This window comes from Pongo pygmaeus, chromosome 1 (assembly GCF_028885625.2).
Source record: "Pongo pygmaeus isolate AG05252 chromosome 1, NHGRI_mPonPyg2-v2.0_pri, whole genome shotgun sequence".
Classification (NCBI taxonomy): domain Eukaryota; kingdom Metazoa; phylum Chordata; class Mammalia; order Primates; family Hominidae; genus Pongo; species Pongo pygmaeus.
The window spans coordinates 227,545,841-227,564,207 of record NC_072373.2 but is presented as its reverse complement, the minus strand read 5'-3'; the positions used below and the strand labels follow the sequence as shown (position 1 = coordinate 227,564,207).

General features: G+C 61.8%; 1 protein-coding gene across 6 annotated transcripts in view; it reads left to right on the top strand.

The window, feature by feature from the left end:
• The window catches only part of TP73 (tumor protein p73), an 82,780-nt gene that overhangs the window by 21,103 nt on the left and 43,310 nt on the right, over nucleotides 1–18,367 (top strand). For all 6 annotated transcript variants that reach the window (XM_054443015.2, XM_054443043.2, XM_054443024.2 and 3 more), the window contains exons 2-3: nucleotides 9,060–9,157; nucleotides 9,788–9,908. In XM_054443015.2, coding sequence (XP_054298990.1) covers nucleotides 9,093–9,157; nucleotides 9,788–9,908 — 186 coding nt within the window. In that variant the 5' untranslated portion in view covers nucleotides 9,060–9,092. The remainder of the gene's footprint in view (nucleotides 1–9,059; nucleotides 9,158–9,787; nucleotides 9,909–18,367) is intronic.

The following is an 18,367-nucleotide window of genomic DNA, read 5'->3' as shown; positions in this document are numbered from 1 at the left end:
CCCTGTCCTCAGCAGTCGGTCCTCTGGGTCTTCTTCCTTTGCCCATTGTGCTGGTCTGAACCTCCCTCAGTGACAGCTCTGCTCCCACCGCCCCCGCCGAGGTCGCCCTTCCTCTAACAAGTGGGCTCCTGGCAGGAAACATCGCCAAGCTCAGAGCCCCAGTTCCTTGACAGAGCCCCAGTTCCCTCCCACCGCCAACCTCGTCCCCCCAAGGCCCATGTCCCGGCCCACCCCTTCCACCCGTTTCTTAGAGGAAGCTCAGCCCATCAGCCCATCATGCCTCTGACCCCCACCTCCAAACTCTCCTGACCCGCTTACCCCCAGGAGCACCGCCCACTCCAAGGTGCAAGCAAGCTGGGGCTGGGGTGGAGACTTCTCTTTCACCACCCACCCTCCTCATACCCAGCCTCTGAGGGCCTCACAGACGTAAATGATTTGCCTCCAGTGGGCCAAGGTTATCTGTTTACCGCGTTGCATGCCCCCGGGCATGGAGCTGGCACTGGCTGCCGCTGCAACTGGGCACTACCCGTTTCGAGGGCGCCTCATTCCCTGAGAGACCGAGGGTAGGCTGGTGCTCTGCAAAAGGGCACAGAGGCCACTGTAAAAGGGGGGGTGAGACAGACGTGCTGACCATGCAATGGAGAGGCACTCGAAGGAGCCAGGGACCCGGCAGCCACCAGACCCCAGCTTTCCGCCCCCGTGTGTGCAGTTCTGTCCCTCAGCCTGGTGCCTTTGGGACCCGGGCCTCATTGGTTCTTTCTCCACTGCCACCACCTGATACAAAATAACCGTCGGTCAATGGCAACTCGATACTGTTTATGGGGCATCCACGGTGTGCTCAGATAGAGGAGTGCTTTTGCTTTTTATATGCATAGAGTTACTTCATTCCACCTAGCGCTTCTAGGAGGCGCTACAATTATCTCCATTTTACAGACAAGGAAACACAGGCTCAGAATGGGCAAGAAATCTATCTGAGGTCACACAGCTGGAGCGCGGCAGAGGTGGGCTGCGTGGGCAGAGCAGGAGAGGGAACTGGAGTGTGTACCCGGCAGTGCTGGGCTTCAGGGCAGGAAGCGGTGGGGCAGGAATCATGTGTCTTGGTATGACCCAAACACATATATGACAGCAAGAAGGCCTGGGCAGGCAGCAGAGGACAGGGCGGGCCTCTTGGATGTCTGGATGTGGATTGGGCCTCAATGTACCGGTGAAGAAAGATGGACAGGCAGGGGCTTTCCAGAGAGGGGCTTCCCAGGCAGGGTGCGGGGTGGGGCTGTGCGGTGGGAACACAGACTGGGGAGGGGATTGCAGCCGGGCGTGTGCCTCCCTTGCTCAGCTCCAGGTCAGGCCAGGGTACAGCCAGGCTGCTGGGTTCGACCTCCACCCTGACCAGCTGTGTGCCCATGGAGGGCTGGCCTTTCCTCTCTGTGTATGTCTCCTGGTTGGTAACAGGTGTGTGGCCTCACTGGGCCGTTGTGGGCTGGCTGGAATTCCCGGGAATCAGCCATGCTTTGGTGTTTCTACATTTTGCTTGGCTATGTGTGAACTGACCCGGGAAGCTGGTTGGGGGCACCCCCACCCATGGGGGGTCGGGCATTTTGGTTTGGTCATGGCCTCAAGCTTCTGGGGTGAGGCTCAGGGATTCCCCCAGACTGTCCTGGGCATCTGCCTCCCCTCCCCTCCCGCTTCCCGTGGGCCACGGCCCAGGAGAGAGAGGGCAGCTTGCTCAGGCACCTCCAGCTGTCCGCATATTTCACACGGTGCACGCTGCCCCACCGTGGGAGGCTGTGTTCGTCTTTCATCCCCATGCTCGGCTTCCCCAGACTAGGGGAGTGGGGCAGCAGGCGTGCCATCTGTGGCGGTAGCTCTCAGCCGCATCCTCCTCACCAGGCCCTGCGGACAGGCCTTTGTCCCTGCCCCTGACCTGCAGACGAAGCCATCCTGGCAACCCTGTCTGAAGGACCTGGCCCCATCGCACCCACAGAGGGAAGCCACATGGTCCTTAGCCTCTGTCGGGAGGAGCAGGCAATGCTGGCAGAGGGCCTCGCCCCTGAGAGGGAGGCCCTCCTGGCACTCACTCCGGGGGACCCCTGTCCTTGGCCCCAGCCTGCCAAGCGAGAGCGGCCCCTCTTCTTGGGGTGGCTGGAGGGGAGAGTGAGGCCCCTTGGCACAGAGGGCCCCAGGAGGCTGGGCTCTGATGACGCCCTGCAGGAATTCCGCTGGGCCGCTGCCTGGGAGAGCCGCTGTCTCACACAGGGCCAGCCTGCCTGGCTTCATTCTCGTGCGCTGACCGCCCGACCCCTCTGCCCAGGCGGGGGCTCTTCTGGGTTCTGGGTCCTGGGACCTTCTGCCTGAATCCCTGGGAAAAGGGCACAAGGGGATTGAGACGGGCTCCTCCCATAATGGCCCCAGCTTTCTTTGCCACTTCAGATTGGAATCCGTTGATTTGCTGAAATAACAGGTAAAATCATTGGTGGATCGGGAACCACCGGAATCAGAAGTGCATTGAGATGTTTGCTTTAGGGGTGGCCCAGGGCGGATGGAGTTCCTGGGGGCTTTTCCCTCCTCCCTGAATGGAGGAGGACACCCTGCACCCCTCCTGTGATCACCCTTAAGGGCCAGTGTCCAGATGGCTGGGCCAGACGGGGCAGAGGGGGCTGTGTCTCCTGCCCAGACTGAGTGCAGATGGCTCGGTCTCAGAGCTCCACCGAGGGGTGGGTGGGTAACAGCAGCCCTGCGGCCAGGGCCCCTGCAGGTGGGAGTGGATGTCCCCATGGGGAGTGCCTCTTCCAGAGTGGGCTCAGTTGGGGTGGAGTGTCCTGGCTTATCAGAGGTGGTCGTGGAGCCCTGTCTGCCCCAGGCCTGGGCAGAGGTGGAAGGGGCGGGAAAACTGACGAGGCCTTACCTGTGGGCCCATGGCCAAGGAAATGTCTGTGCTCCCACCTCCTGTCAGGTGGTGAGGGGAAAGGATGGGGTGTCAGCCAGAGAAGGGGTTCCTGGAGGAGGCTGGGGCCTGGCCTGGCCTGGAGAGATAGGGATGAGATGGGCAGGGCAGAAAGGAGGTGGTAGACAAAGGCTGAACACAGAGAGCACATAGCCAGGCATGTGGGGACTAGGGAGAGGGGACAAGGAGGGGACCCATGGGGACAAGAGATAGGGAGAGGACAGAGGGACAGGAGATGGGGAGGGACAGAGGATGGGGGACAAGGAGGGGACAGAAGGACGGGGGACAGGGAGGGGACACAGAAACAGGAGCTAGGACGGGGACAGAGGATGGGAGAAGGAGAGGTCAAAGGGACAGGGAACAGGGAGGGGACCCATGGGGATAGGGCAGGGATCTATGGAGACAAGGGACAGGGAGGGGACAGACAAACAGGAGATGGGGAGGGGACAGAGGGATGGAGACAGGGAGGGGACAGAGGATGGGGAGCTAGGGGACAAAGGGAAAGGGAACAGGGAAGGAACTTATGGGGACAGGGGGGCAGGGAGAGGACAGAGGGACAGGGAGGGGATGCTTGGGGACAGGGAGGGAATGCTTGGGACAGAGCAGGGGGACAGGGGGCTGTGGCTTTCGTGGGAAGCTATGGAAGACGAGGCCAGAGGGGCTAGGCAGGGTGAGATGAGAGAGCCTGAGAGCCCCTCACGGGCTGCGGACTCTCCCCACAGGGCAGAGGGGAGAATTCGGGTGCGGCCAGGCCATCAGAGGACCCGGGCTTGGCTGGAGTCCCAGCTCCTCAGCCCTCAGTAGCTTTGGGCAAGCCGCTGGGCCTCCCGGCCTCCACTTGCTCATCTCTGACCTGGGGCAGGGTTAGTGTGTGAGCCTGAGGCCCTGCAAAGTGCCCGGCCAGCCTCAGCTCAGAGCCATGGCGCAGCACCCCCTCTCCACCGTGGCCCCGACACCTGGGTGTGCGTTCTGCTGCGGGCAGCTGCCCTGAGCAACGTAGGGTGCTAAGCAGCATCCCTGTCTTGCACGCTAGATTCCACAGCACCCTCTGACCCCGTGGAAAATGTCCCCACATGGGAATATCCTCTGGGGGTGGAACTGCCCCTGGTGAGAACTCCTAGGCGGAGACCTCCAAAGGCCCGGAGTCAAACCGAGAAGTCATCAGAGAGCCTTGTTTTCAGCTCCAGGGAGCTTGGGCAGGCTGGTTTTCTGGGCCACACAGTCCCCTCCCCAGCCCACCTGTGCTCCGTGGGTCCCCGGGGAGCGTGGGGGCCTAATTGCTGGTGTGAGCTCCTTTCCTATTCTGAGTCACACGTGTGTGGGGGCTCTCCCCGTGGTGCAGCTGGTACAGCGGCCTCTGGAGTTGAGGATCCAAGCAGGCTGAGGTCTGGGTTTGCCGGAGGGCCCTCGGTGGCTGGTCTTTGTCCTGCTCCCACTGCTGTGGGCACTGTAGGACCTGGAACGCTGGTCACCTTTCCAGCCTGGCAAGAGGAGGGGACTTGTCTGAGGCCTCACGGAAGTTGGGGCAGGGCTGGGGCAGGGTCGAGGTGCCCTGCTTCCTGGGTGTGCCAGCAGCCTATAGCCTGGCTACAGCGTGACCAGGAACACCCAGCACAACTGTCCTTTGCAACTCTGTGCCCTGACTTGATGGTGCCGGGGCTGGGGGGGTGCCGGCCAGCAGCTCCCCAAAGACCACCCCCAAATGCTGTGGCCACACAAAGCCTTCCACTGCAAGACCTGTGCTAATACACACTGGACGCCCCTGTTACAACTGAGAACTCACTTATTTCATTTCCTTCCTTCCTTTCCTTTTTTTTTTTTTTTTAGAGTTGGGGTCTAGCTCTGTTGCCCAGACTGGAGTGCAGTGGTGCAATCATGGCTCACTGCAGCCTCGAGCCCCTGGGCTCAAGTGATTCTCCCACCTCAGCACCCTGAGTGGCTTGGACTGCAGGCACATGCCATCATGCCCTCGTGCCCGGCTAATTTTTTTTAAAGTTTTTGGAGAGCTGAGGTTTCCCTATGTTGCCCAGACTGGTCTCAAACCCCTGGGCTCAAGTAATCCTCCCTCCTTGGCCTCCTAAAGTGTTGGGATTACAGTTATGAACCACTGCACCCAGCCCATGCCTCCTAGACTAAATCTTCACAGAAAAACCTACGCTTCCAATAATGTATTTGCATTTTATGATGCCGATAAAACTTCCTAAAGATGTCTTATGAAATTGGTCCCTTTTCCCCATTGATACACATGATTTTTAAAATGACTGGCAACGTTTCAAAAGCAATTTCCGTTTTGTCCCAGAACCGTGTTCCCCTTGTGAACGAATTTTCAAATTAAAAGGCAAATGGTTGGGAAAATTTGATTTAATTTAAAGGCCATTTTTTTAGAATTGATTTATTTTTCTCGCCACTGGGATCCTTGCCTGAAAGGTGGCTGTGGGCAGAGGGCACATACTCCACCTGCCCCAGGGCACTGTCCCTGCACCCCCAACAGCGCTTCCTGTTCCTCATGCCCAGTACTCCCAGACGCCTGCAGAGCCGGTCACCAGCTCAGGTGTGTGAGGCCCGTTGGGGGAGCCCCTGCCTGACCCCTGTGCCTGTGACCAGCGTTCCTGTGGGGCCCTGGGGCCAATGCTACCAGCATTGGCGTTTTCCCAGGAAGTTGGGAATCAGGCATCTCGTGGCTTCCGGTTCAAATTCCTCCATGTGCTCTAAGTCTGGGCAGGTTTCCGGGTCCTGGTTTTGGCTGATAAGGAACCTGGTTCCCATGGGGGAGGCTGGTGGCTGCAGCAGGGCCCCGGGCAGTGGCAAGGCCAGGCTTCATGACAGTGTCCTCCTCAGGGGGCCTGTCCCAGGCTCTTCATGACTCCCCTGGGGACTTGTTAAAGGTGCAGATTCCTGGGCCCTGCCCCAGCCCCACTGTGGGGAGGGGTGTCCTGGAAGATGCATCTGCCCAGGGCTTCTGGCTGGTCCACACGCCTGCACCTGGAGGCCCACTGCCCACATCTCAGGCAAATAGGCCTGGGGATGTTTGGGGACCCAACTCCTGGCGCAGAGGAAGCCCCTTTCCCACCCCACGTGCTCCTGGTGGTGGCCTGTCCTATGAGCCCGGAGGGCTGGACGGGTGGGATCAGGGACCCACGGCCACGCTCGCTGGCCTCTGTCCTGTGCCCAGGCAGGGACGAGAGGCCAAGCTGGTGTCCTGCAGTGCACAGTGGGTGCTGGTCAGGGGATGTGGAAGCTGGGTCTCCAGCAGGCAGGGGCGCGCCGACAAGAAGGGTCACTGTTCCTCATTCAGGGTTCAGTGGGAAGAGAGGGTGTGGCTTCAGGGGGAGTTCAAATGATGCCGACTTGAAAATACAGCCAACGCCCATGTCCCAGGCATAAGATCGCAAATAATGTTTCACTGACCAGTTCCTGTGAGCCCTGCGTGGAGGGATGCCCTGTCCACACCTGTTCACGGAACCCCTGGACCTCCGGTAGGGGTGCGGCGGGATGCCGTTGGCTCCCACACTCTGTCTCTCTCCCTGTCTATCTCTCTTTCCCTCTGTTTCTCTCTCTGTCTCTGTCTGTCTCTGTCTCCCTGTCTCTCTCCATCTCTCTCTGTCTCTCTCCCTGTCTCTCTGTCTCTGTGTCTCTCCATCTCTCTGTCTCTCTTTGTCCTTGTCTCTCCCTGACTCTGTCTCTCTCACTCTCTCTCTGTCTCTCTTTGTCCCTGTGTCTCTGTCTCTGTCTCTCTCACTCTCTCTCTGTCTCTCTTTGTCCCTGTCTCTCTTTCCCTGTCTCTCTGTCTCTCTTTGTCTCTCTCTTTGTCCCTGTCTCTCTCTTCCTGTCTTTCTCTTTCTTTGTCCTTGTCTCTCTCTGTCTCTCTCTCTCTCTGTCTCTCTATCCCTGTCTGTATGTCTCTGTCTCTCTTTGTCCTTGTTTCTCTCTGTCTCTCTGTCTCTGTCTCTCTCTGTCTTTGTCCCACCTTAACCTTTGGGAGGGGACAGCTCACAGGCTGACAGATGAGGTCATGTGTCCTGAGCATGAGGTTTTCAGGTCTCACCCACGCTGTAGCATGTCAGAGCTTCGTTCCTTTTCACGGCCGCGTAATGTTCCATTGTTTGCTGGCATCACGTCTCCTGTGCCCGGCCCTCTGCTGATGGGCGTCTGGACTATGTGCACCATTCAGCTACCAAGAATGGTGCTGCTGTGAAGGGAGCTGGGATTTTGTCATCCACCTGCTGTGGATGGCAAGTCCATTTCCATCTCTGGACTCAGGTGGCCCATCTGCAAAATGAAGGGGATGCGACCCAGTGACCTCTGGTGGCAAAACCTTCCCAGGCTTGTCCTCTTGGATCTAAGGGAATTTCTTTCCTCCAAGTCCAGCCCCTCCAGTGCTCCTGCCCTTCAGGCAACGTGCCTGGGGCCCCTCACTCGTGCCCACCCAGCCTTGGCCCACACACCTGCACCAAGAGGCTACCCCACTCATACTGCTCAGCCCAAAGGGACCCACCGTGGGGCACGGGCAAGGGCGGGTTCTGCCCTCCCCTGGGGCCCCGCGCCAGCCTCAGCTGGACCTGCGGTTCTGCTTCCTGTCACGCCCTCCCATTTTAAATTAACGGAATGGTGCAGTCCCCATGCACACCCTCAGCTCCACTGGGGTTTTAGAAAGCCCAGCCCAGGATCGGGGGCCTGAAAGGGCATACCCACCTGGCCACGTGATGGTGAAGTGGGGTGGGGCAGGGCAACCAAATTAACTTCTAATTCTGAGAAAGAGCCCCTTGGAACATTCATCACCAACACTTACAGCTGTGTGACCTCACACAAGTCACTTAACCCCTCTGAGCCTTGGGGCTCCTGAAAAGTGGGTGGAGTGGTCACCTGGGAGAGGTGGCTTGGGCCAGCACCCTCTAAGCTGCTTGTCCCAGGCCATCATGGCTCACGGACCGCACCTCAGCCTGGCCTGTGCCACTTCTCCAGGGCCCGGTACGTGGCGGCCCAGGAGCATGCCACAGGCTTCTATCAGCTCCCGCCTGCCTGGGGAAGGACAAAAGCGACAGGTTCCAGGCCATGGCCTGCACCCCCGCTGGCCGTGGGCAGGTCCAGGCCTGCCTGCCTGAGCACTGCAGGGCGGTGGCCAAGCCTGTCCCATAGCACCTCACCGAGGACCTGGGAGGCTGGCCCAGAGCAGAGGTCACCTCAGTCGGGGCTGGGGGCTGTGGGCAGGGTAGGCTCAGGTTTCCCTGTCCCCTCCCCCAGCTGTGCTCTGCCTGGACACTGCCACCTCCTCATGGGTGTCCAGGGCCACTGGGAACTGGGCCCAGGGGTTCTCAGGGGAGCAATGGTGGAGACAAAGACCAGTGGATGGGCGCTGGGGTCAGGGCTCTCCAATCCCTGGGTGTCTCCTGCTCAAGGCGTGACCACCCAGGCAGTGGTCGGCTCCAGGACAGTGCAGCTTCAAGTTCCCAGCCTTGCCAGGCTTCCCTGTGGCCCTGGGGTGGAGGAAGGAGCCCCGGCTCAGAAGGTGAGGGGGCGTCTGTGTCCTGCAGCAGTCGGCACAGCTAGGCTCTAGCCAGGGGCTTGGCTGCAGCCTCCAGGGCAGCCCTCACACATGCTGTTCCCAAGATGGGGTGACCGGGACCTGAGCCACCTCCAGGTCCCGGGCATCAGGGAGACCCCAAACCTGGCTGCATCCCGCAGGCCAAACCTAGACACAGGGGATCACAACAGACCACAGGCCTCACACGCTTGTCCCAGCCCAAGCATCTCAAAGAGTCTGCTCTCCCGAAGGCCCTCAAGGCAGCCCCAGGAGCGGGTGCTGCTGTCACCCCCTCTTCCAAGGCGACGGCTCTGAGAAGCTCCTGCCTGCCCAGGGCACCCCCACGGATGGGTCTGACCCAGGCCCGCCACCTCCAAGGCAGAGCTGCCCACCTGGCCTTCGGTTTCTAGCCGCGGGGAACAGGGTGGACGAAATGACAGTGGAGAGGGCACAGGGAGGGCGAGGTGGGGGCACCTGCCAGTGCTCGAGGGATACCCCCAGGCAGGCCCACTTGCCTGCCACCCCCACCGAGGCTGTCACAGGAGGACAGAGCACGAGTTCCCAGGGCGCTCAGGTGTCATTCCTTCCTTCCTGCAGAGCGAGCTGCCCTCGGAGGCCGGCGTGGGGAAGATGGCCCAGTCCACCGCCACCTCCCCTGATGGGGGCACCACGTTTGAGCACCTCTGGAGCTCTCTGTGAGTATGCTTGGCTGGCCAGAGCTGGGGGCTCCCCTGGGAGGCACTCTGGGCTAGCCTCAGCCACCTTCACTGGGCTAACTGGGCCAGAGCAGGAGGGGCGGCCCCGGGAGGACTCTGGGCTAGCCCCAGCCACCCTCACTGGGACTTTGGGCTAAACTTGGCAACCCTCACTGGGATTCTGGGCTAGCCTCAACCACCCTTGCTGGGCTAACTGGACCAGAGTAGGAGAGGTGGCCTCACACTAGTCTTGGGCTAGCCTTAGCCACCCTCATCAGCTTGGGGACAGGGCTGGGTCGGAGGGGCAGGGAAGAAGGACTGCTGCCCTAGGCCTTCCCTGGGGACGCAGGACCAAAATTCAGACTCTTTTCTCTGGCCAGCTCTGGAGAGGGCCCATGGCCAGCAGAGGCCCAGAATAACAGAGCCCATGACTGGCTCTGCCTCTCTGGCACTAACAGCAGCCCTGGAATGGCAGGTGGAGGACAGAGATGGGATGAGAGGGAATGGGAAGGGCAGGAGACGTAGGCCTCACCAGGAGTCTCAGGCTAGTCTTGAGCTCTGGGCCTGGGAGGTATGGGGGTGACGCCCAGACTGGGGACTGACGCTTCTATTTTCCTCTGCCTGCCCCAGGGAACCAGACAGCACCTACTTTGACCTTCCCCAGTCAAGCCGGGGGAATAATGAGGTGGTGGGCGGAACGGATTCCAGCATGGACGTCTTCCACCTGGAGGGCATGACTACATCTGTCATGGTGAGTGGGGGGCTGCCTTCTGCAGAGGACTGGAGTGGGGGCAGCAAATGTGGCCTGTCCTGTCTTGGGAGCCTGGCAGAACCAGGAGATAGCCTCTTGGTTGTACAGCTTCCCCTGTGGGTTTCTCAGGACACTTCAAATTGCAAAGGAGAAAATGTATCAGCTCATGTAACTGTCAATCCAGAGATAGGAATGGATTCAGGCATGGCTGGATCCAGGTGTAGGAAGGGCTTCAGGCATGGCTGGATCCAGGTGTAGGAAGGGCTTCAGGCATGGCTGGATCCAGGTGTAGGAAGGGCTTCAGGCATGGCTAGATCCAGGTGTAGGAAGGGCTTTGGACATGGGTGGGTCCAAGGGTAGGAAGGGCTTCTACGGCTGGATCCAGGTATAGAAAGGGCTTCGGGCATGGCTGTGTCCAGGTGCTTCACAGCTGCCTCGCTCAGTCTCTTGGCCTGCTTTCCCCTGCAGTGGCTTTGTTTTTAGGCCGCGTCTCCTCTCATGGTGAAGAGTACCAGGCTCCACCAGCATGCCCTATCCCTGTGGAGAGGAGATCCCTCTTTTCCCATAGTCCAGCAGTCCTGCCTCTCGTTGATCTGAATGTGGTCACGGACCCATCTCTGAGCCACCTCTGTGCCTCTGATTGGCCTGGGCTCCACCATCCCTGGAACAGGCTGACAATGGAATGGAGTGGGGTGGGCCTCCCCACACAGGGACCCCCAAAGGAAGATGGAGGTGCTGTTTCCAGGAGAAGAGGACTGGATAGGGGGCAGGCAGGGCCAGGGAGGCCTCCGGCACCCCATCTTAGCAGGCTCCCCCATTCCTGGGAGTCTCAAGCCCTGCCCCATTGGCTGCTCCTCTGGGGGAAAAGGCCAGGCTGTGGGAGCCGGTGGGGGCCACGCTCCTGCCTACCTCTCTGGCCGCCCATAGCCAGGCCTCGACTGTGCTAGGAGGTGGATGGCAGGTGGGCACCACACGTGAGGAGAGAGCAAAGATCCCGACCTGGGAGGCCCAGCGAGGCCCGCCGTCCCGGTGCCCCGGGCCTGCCCCGCCTGACTCGTCAGCTGCTCGGCCCCGCCCACATGCTGACTGCCCCGCCCCGCCTCCGCCGCCCAGGGATTCGTAGGTGGGGAGCTTGTGCGCCCTACGGAAAAACCAGCCCGAACTGTGGGGATGCGCGTCTGGGGCAGGGTCGGGCCCCCCTCACTTATGCTCAGCCCGCAAGGGAGGGAGGCGATGCTGGGCCTCTGGGGGCCCGAGAGCACCCAGCCTGGCCTTCCTCCTCCCTCAAGTCCCCATTCCAGGAGCTGGAGCCCGTCCCTTGCCCCTGCGCACGACTGTCTGAGGCATGGGGGTGGGCGGCCCAGCCACCCTGAGCACTGGAGGGAGTGGGGGCTGTGGGGCTCCAGTCAGAATGAGCAGAGTGAAGCGGGGCGGGGGAGTGTGGAGGTGGAGGTGTTGCCCATTCCGTCTCCATTGCGGATGCTGGGCTGGCCCAGAGCCATGTGGGGCCAGGGAAGGCACCTCCTTGGGCAGCCACAGTCCCAGGGGGGTCGATTCCTCCGAGGAGCCCCTCAGCCTGTATCTGAGGGTTCGACCGCCCACCCCTGCCCTCCCACCCCTGCTCAGGAGACCGCCCCAGTGGAAACACTCGACAGTGTCCGCGCGTGTTCTAGTCCCGTGTTATGGGTCAGGAAACCGAGGCAGATGCTGGGAAAGGGTGGGCTGGGGATGGGGCCGGATAGTGCAAGAAAGTGAGACTGTGACCTCTCCCCTCTCTCCCTTTGGAACAGTTCTGCCGGCTGCTCTCTGGGGACAAGGGTCCTAATCCCGCCCCCTCCAGTTCCCCTTCTGGACATCCGTGTCCTCCAATCTGGGGAGGGGCAGGAACTGGCCGCTGGACCCCAGGGAGGGAGGGAGGAAGACCCATAAGATTGTCTCCTGAGATCCAGAAGCCACCTCCCAACCCCAAGTTGCTCAGCCACTCCCCCTGCAGAGGGCAGAAGGCCCCTAAGATGGCACAGACCCACCCTGCATCGGGAGGAGGACCTGGGCTCAGGGAGGCAGAAGGAGCAGTTCTACATTCCTGTGGGTGGAGCGTGCTTGTCCCCCCCAGCCCCGGAGGGTTCCCTGAGCTCCATATCGGGGTCTGGTCCGAGCCCCCGCCTGCTGGAACGTGCCACTCCCCAGCCACAGGGTGACAGTGGGGGCCTTGAACCTCCGCAAACAGCAAGGTGGCTGGATCTGTCTGGCAGCGACACGCCTCCTCCCAAAGCCATGTATGGAATCCCTAGGTGCACAGCTCGGCTCACGGACATGGGGGGGTTCCCTGGAATGAAGGCTGGCCCAGGCCTGTGTGGGGAGAACCAAGCCTCATTCTGACCCCAGGGCCCAGCCCCCTCACGACAACGGCTGCTGGGCCAAGAGCATGCTGTCCCCTACCCCAGACTCCCATGGGAGCGCCAGGTACAAAGACAGAGACTCCGAGAGGCGCCAGCGGGCCGGCTCGGGCAGCCTGGCACAGGGCCCAGGGCTTAGCTGCCTTGAGAATGGCCCCTGGCCCGCTAAGTCCAGGGGTCCCAGAGCGGGGCTGGAGCTGAACTGGGGGGCATTGTTTTAAAGTTCAGCCCGGGAGCTCAGGGAAGCTGCTGTGCCGGGGCTGGGGACCTGGACCCGGTTCAGTGCGGATGCAGGCATGGGGGGCTCTGAGTGCCCCCCGGAAAACTGCCACCTGCAGCTCAAGGGCCCAGTTCTAGCCCCACCATGAGGCTGGTGACTTTGGACAAGAAACACTACACAGGCCCGGACTTGGGTCAGATAGGCGGTTCTAGTGCGGGATGTTTCTGGGGCTACCGACAGTCTTGCGTTCGTGGCTCAGGTGGGGGGCCTGCTTGTGGAAGTGGCTGCACACGCACCCGCCCCCACCTGCCCCTGGTGGCTCCCTCTGGCCACCTGTCCCTGGGTGTTGGTGGCATCTGGCCGCTCCCATGCGCAGGGGCGGGTCTGGGACTCATCCAGCAAAGGGGCCTCAGCTCGGGCAGGCACAGTGCTTGAGCGCGGGACGCTGGTCCTCTGCAGTGGGGCGTGCCTTCCGCATCTGGGGGACGTGGGTCTCCCCGCACCACAAGCAGGCAGATTGGTTCCCACTGGACACAGGGTGTCTGAGGGATGCCTTAGCCACCTGCTTAGCAGCCGTGGGAGACAGGCGGAGCAGGTGGTTTCAAGCTCCCACAATTCTCTGAGCCTCCATGTCCTTGCTGGTGAAGTTGGGGTGACAGGGGGTAGGAGCCCAGAGCAGAGAGCCCTTCGGGAGGTGGCATAGACTCTGGGGTGCCAGGTGCTGGGTGCTGGCTCTGCCCAACCCCATGGGCCTCGGACAACCCTCCTGCCACACTGGCCCCTGCAGAGGAGGCTGAGTTTAGGCAGTTCAGGAGAGCGGGGCGTGGACAAGAGCAGCTGAACCCTCAGTGGGCTTTAGAGGAGTCCCAGGCCAGACTTATTGGGGAGACTGTGAGCTCTGTGTGGCCACAGCAGGAAACAGACCCCGTGGTCACTGTGGCCATCTGACTGAGATGGCCCAGAAAGTCCAGGAGGCCGAGGTGGGTGTGGCTGGGGGCTCTGAGGCCAGATTTTGCTGAGCTCAGGACCCACCCTTTCCCTTCTGAGCTGGGCAACTCTTAAAGAATTACGTAGCCCTCTGGGCCTCAGTTTCCTGTCTATAAATAGCGCTACTGAGAGGCTCCAAGTCACCCACGATTTAAGGATGTCCAGTGGTGCCGGGCCCATCGGGAGTATGTGACAAACGCTAGGTGTGAGGGTGAGGGCAGGGAGGAGGCCCTGTGTTTAAGAAAGCTGCTCCTCGGAGACCAGAACAGCAGAGCCAGGAGGGCCTAGGATAGGATCTGGGACCAGGGCCTGCTGCCTTTGCCTGGCACAGTTCCTGCCTGAGCTGCCCCGTGCCTTAGGCTCTGGCTGTCCCTGAAGACCCTACGTGGCTCACAGGGACCTCACTCTAAAATAGGGCCCCGTTCGGCAAGAGGAGAGCAGGAGGAAGCCTGTGGCCCTGGCCTCCCCGTGGGCTGGGGAGGGTGGGCCGAGGAGCCACAGCTAAAACTGGCCCAGTCCCCGCCCTCTCAGGACCCGGGCTGGTTCCCTGAATGAGGGATGGGGTTCTGGATGCCACCTGGGTGGGGTCTGCCCTGGGCACCCCCACACCGTCTGGGAAGAGCTGCAGAGGTTAAACCTCCCTCGTAGGCTCGCAGGCTGCAAGGAGGCAGTGTGGGTGTGACGGTGGGGGCGGGGGTCCTAATCCTCACCCGGACCCACCCGAGGAGTCTCTGCAGTGCTGGGCCTGGGCTTGGAAGCGAATCCCCGCCCCTCTGAGCGCCAGCATCCCCTCAGACAAAACCAGCGCAGGGCAATGAGACCTCCGGCCCTTGCTGGCTCTCAGGATGCTCCACAAGGAGGGAGGACACAGGAGGGGAGAAAAGGGGAGAGAGGCAAGGGTCTCCTCCCTCCCCTCCCCTCCACTCTGCTCCGCTCCCCTCCTCTCCCCTCCCCTCTCCGTCCCTAGAGCCTCCTCCAGGCCTGGCCCCTCCCCCGTGCCCCTTCCCACGTCTCCTGGCGCCTTTCTCTGACAGCAGGTGTTGTGGGCACGTGGGCCACAGAGCGGGGTCTACAGCTGGTGGGGCAGAAGGCGGGCTGATCTACCCTGGGGGCCCCGGGAACCCAGTGGCAGGACAGACACCCGGGGTCAGAACCTTCGGACACTTGGGGGCTTGAGACCCTAGAGGTCACCCCAGATAGTCCTTGGTGACTTCAGGGAGAGGCATTCTCCCCAGGCCCAGGAGAAGGAAGGGCGCAGGTCCCGTGCATGTGTGGCCCCCAGGAAGGGGCAGGCAGACAGAGGGAAAAGGACACCCCTCCCTTCCAAGGAGGATCTGTAGCCAGAGGAAGGGTGGGGTCGGGCGTGGGAGCAGGGAGGGGGCTCAGCTCGCCACGGTCAGCTCTGAGACCCTAGCACACCCATTACCCCCTCCCAGAGAGCCCCCACTCAGCCTTTCCTTCAGTGGGCTTTCGTGACAAAGCACTTTGGGGCTGCACAGAAGTGAACCCCACCCAGCACCTGGGTCTCAGAGCCTTGCAGCTTCTGCAGCCTCTTCCATGGGGTGGGATGAAGCCAGCTGCCCAGCAGGGACCCTGTGCTGTGAGTTTGGCCTTGAACTGACACATCACAGGCACCAGGAAACGAAGTCCCCCTGTCCGTGCTGGGACATAACCCCTCCCACGAACTGGTTCCTGAAGAGTGTCGTGGCCCGCGGCAGCGTCATTCCCCTCCTGTCCTGCTGCCCAGGGTCGTGCGGAAAGTCAGGCGGAATCCCCAGTGAGTCAGAAGCAGAATGAAAGCAGAATGGAGGACCCAGCAGGGAGGGAACCTGGAGGAGGCACTGAGGGCCACGCCAAGGGGGTGTGGCCCCGGGTCCCCTGTCCTGTCCTCTGCAAGGCTGGGCCTTGGGAACATTTGCAGAAAGCTGGGTGCCGCTCTGGGGCAGAGGCCAGTGGTTTTGGGTGCTTTTGAGTTGGAAACCTGTAGCTCAGCCGCACTGGGATCCCCGCAGCCTGGCCCAGACGCTAAGGGTGGAGAGATGCGGGGTCTCAGGCACGGTGCCCTGGGCATGGGTGGGGCTCGTGCTGAAGGCAGCCTGGCTGTCTTCCCTCCTCACGTCCTTCCCCTTGGCGCTCTCCTTTTGGCTATTTATAAAACCATCAGGCCAGCCCTGTGCATGGGACTCGCCTGAGTCTCCTTTTCAATCCATCATTCCCTTTGGCAGGCGAGGACACCGCCTGCAGAGGCTGGGAATGTGCCCTGTGAGGGTGGGGAGTGGAACCCAGGCCCCGCCTCGGCCCGGCTCTGAGGGTCTCTCCATCCCTGAGGAGCCCGCCCCCAACCCAAGAGGGGTCCCAGGCTCAGAAGCAGAAGGCACCCCCACCCCCAGGGCATCTCCCATCCCAGCAAGAGTCTCCTGGTGCTCGCCCTGGGCTCTCCTGCAAGGAGGCTGCTGCTTTCCCCAGAACCTCCAGTCTGGGCCCCAGCCGACCCCCTGCAGGGGGCTTCCCAGAGACGCCCTTCCTGAACCTGATCTACCAAACTGTCTTTTTCTCAGTTGTCTCCTCCTGAGTGCTGCCACCCTTCCTGTTGGGGGCTGAGATCCTCTGCCACAGGAAGAGACAGGCGTCCAGGACTCACCTGCTGCCTCCCAGCCCCAGGGCCCTGAGCTGGGCTCTCCAGGCCCCAGCCCCTTGGGGCACAGCACCTGGAATCGTCCTTTCGTCCTCAGCCCAGCCTGCTGGTGGGGCAGGGCGGGTCCCCAGGGCTCCTCAGGCAGCTGCAGTCCAAACCTCTCCTGCCCTCACCCAGCTCTGCCTGCTCTCCCGGGGGTGGGGGTGGGGAGCGATGAGGCCCCTGCCGGCTCTCGGTGGGGACGACAGGGAGGAAGGAAGCTGGGGAGATGGAGACAAGAGAAAGCAGGCAGGTGGTTTGGGATTTGGCAGGAAAAGCTTCAAAGGAAAGGGGAAAGCGTCTCTGCATGGAGTTCTCAGCTCCCCGTGGATTTCTCAGCCCTCGTGAGAGCCACGGCGCCCGGGGGACTGGAAGTGTGGGTCCGCAGGCCCCAGTCCCTGGGTTCGTCTGAGCATGGATGCCCTGCCTGCTTCCAGGGGGACTCGAGCCCCTCTGCCAGGGGCAACTTTGTACCCAAGACAGCTGAAATACAATGGAAATTCAGACGGCCCAACAGGAAGTGGCAGTCACCTCAAAGGCCCCACTAGGCGGGTGCGGGGCACCACTGCAGAGCCCCTCACTGGCTGTGCCAAGGCCGTCCACGCCTGCAGTGGGCCCCACCGCCAGGCTGTTCTTTGGCAACAGTGGCTTGTCCCTGTTTCCTGGGGGCTTGGCCAGTGCCAGGGTGGGCTCCAAACGCACGGCTCTGGGCTCTTGGACTCACCCCTGCTTTGGGCAGGGGTGGAAGGCAGGCCCCACAAGAGCTGCTCACTCCCGTCACCTGTCTCCCTCGGGGGTCTAGGGTCGCAGCCTCCCGTGAGCCCCTCCTCTCCATGCAGCCCTTGGACTGGTCCTGGCGGATCACCGAGTTCCCCGCGCAGGGGGCAGATGCGCCCCCACCTGGGTGCCAAGGGAGGCGACACCATCTCTCCCCCTTGGGGTGGCCCAGCCTTGCCTACCACGATCTTCAGGACTGGGGCTCAGCCCTCATGCCTGGGAACAGAGGCTGCTTTACGGGGTGAGGGCCTGGGGCCCCCCGAGCCTTCCCCAGGCAGGCAGCACCTCGGAAGGAGCCCTGGTGGGTTTAATTATGGAGCCGGCGCTGACCGGCTTCCCCGCCCTCCCCGCGCAGCCTCCTTGGTGCGGTCCAACACATCAGCGGGCAAGCTGAGGCCTGCCCCGGACTTGGATGAATACTCATGAGGAATAAAGGGGTGGGCCGCGGGTTTTGTTGTTGGATTCAGCCAGTTGACAGAACTAAGGGAGATGGGAAAAGCGAAAATGCCAACAAATGGCCCGCATGTTCCCGAGCATCCTCGGCTCCCGCCTCCCTAGCTGCAGAGCCTCTCCCGCTCGGTCCACGCTGCCGGGCGGCCACGACCCTGACCCTTCCCCTCGGGCTGCCCAGATCCATGCCTCGTCCCACGGGACACCAGTTCCCTGGCGTGTGCAGACCCCCCGGCGCCTACCATGCTGTACGTCGGTGACCCCGCACGGCACCTCGCCACGGTAGGTGTGACGCGCCCTTCATAGGATCTCTTCGGGGACTTTGCAGGGGATTTTGCTGCGGTATAGGGTTCAGAGGGGCATCCTTCTGCCTGCCTTCCTAGCCCGGAGTCTGCTGCCCGTTGGGGTGAGCAGAGGTAGGAAGGGAGGCGTTGAGGGGCTAGAGGCAGGTCCCAGGCATGGAGGCAGGCAGATTTGGGCTCCAACAGCCTGTGCCCACCTGCTGGGCAGGGACCCACAGCCAGGGAGAGGAGGCCAGGTCCATGCCGATGGGGCTGCTGGTGTTTCTGCCTCATGCTTGGGGGTCTCTGATGCTCCTTGGCTTTGGGGGCTGGTGGCTCGGTCCAGGCTCAGAGTTTCCGAGCTGCCCTGCCCTGCCCCAGCTGCCAGGAGCTCAGTGCACCCTAGAAGTCATCTTTGCTCCTGGGCTTGGGTGTGAAGCTGCCCCCACCCTCACCAGCGAATTTGCTCATTTGACAGCAGTGGCAGACGGTGCTTCTTGTCAGTCCCACGGGCTCTTCTCGGTGTGGGTCTGAGCTCCAGGGCCAGGACCTGTGGCAAACTGGGCTTGAGGCCTCTTGCGCCACCCGCCCCCTGCAGTGGGCTGCTGGCTTGGTAGAGGAGAGGGAAGGGCCTGCTGCTTGTGGTTGGCCCCTGCAGCCTGAGCCCTGGGGAC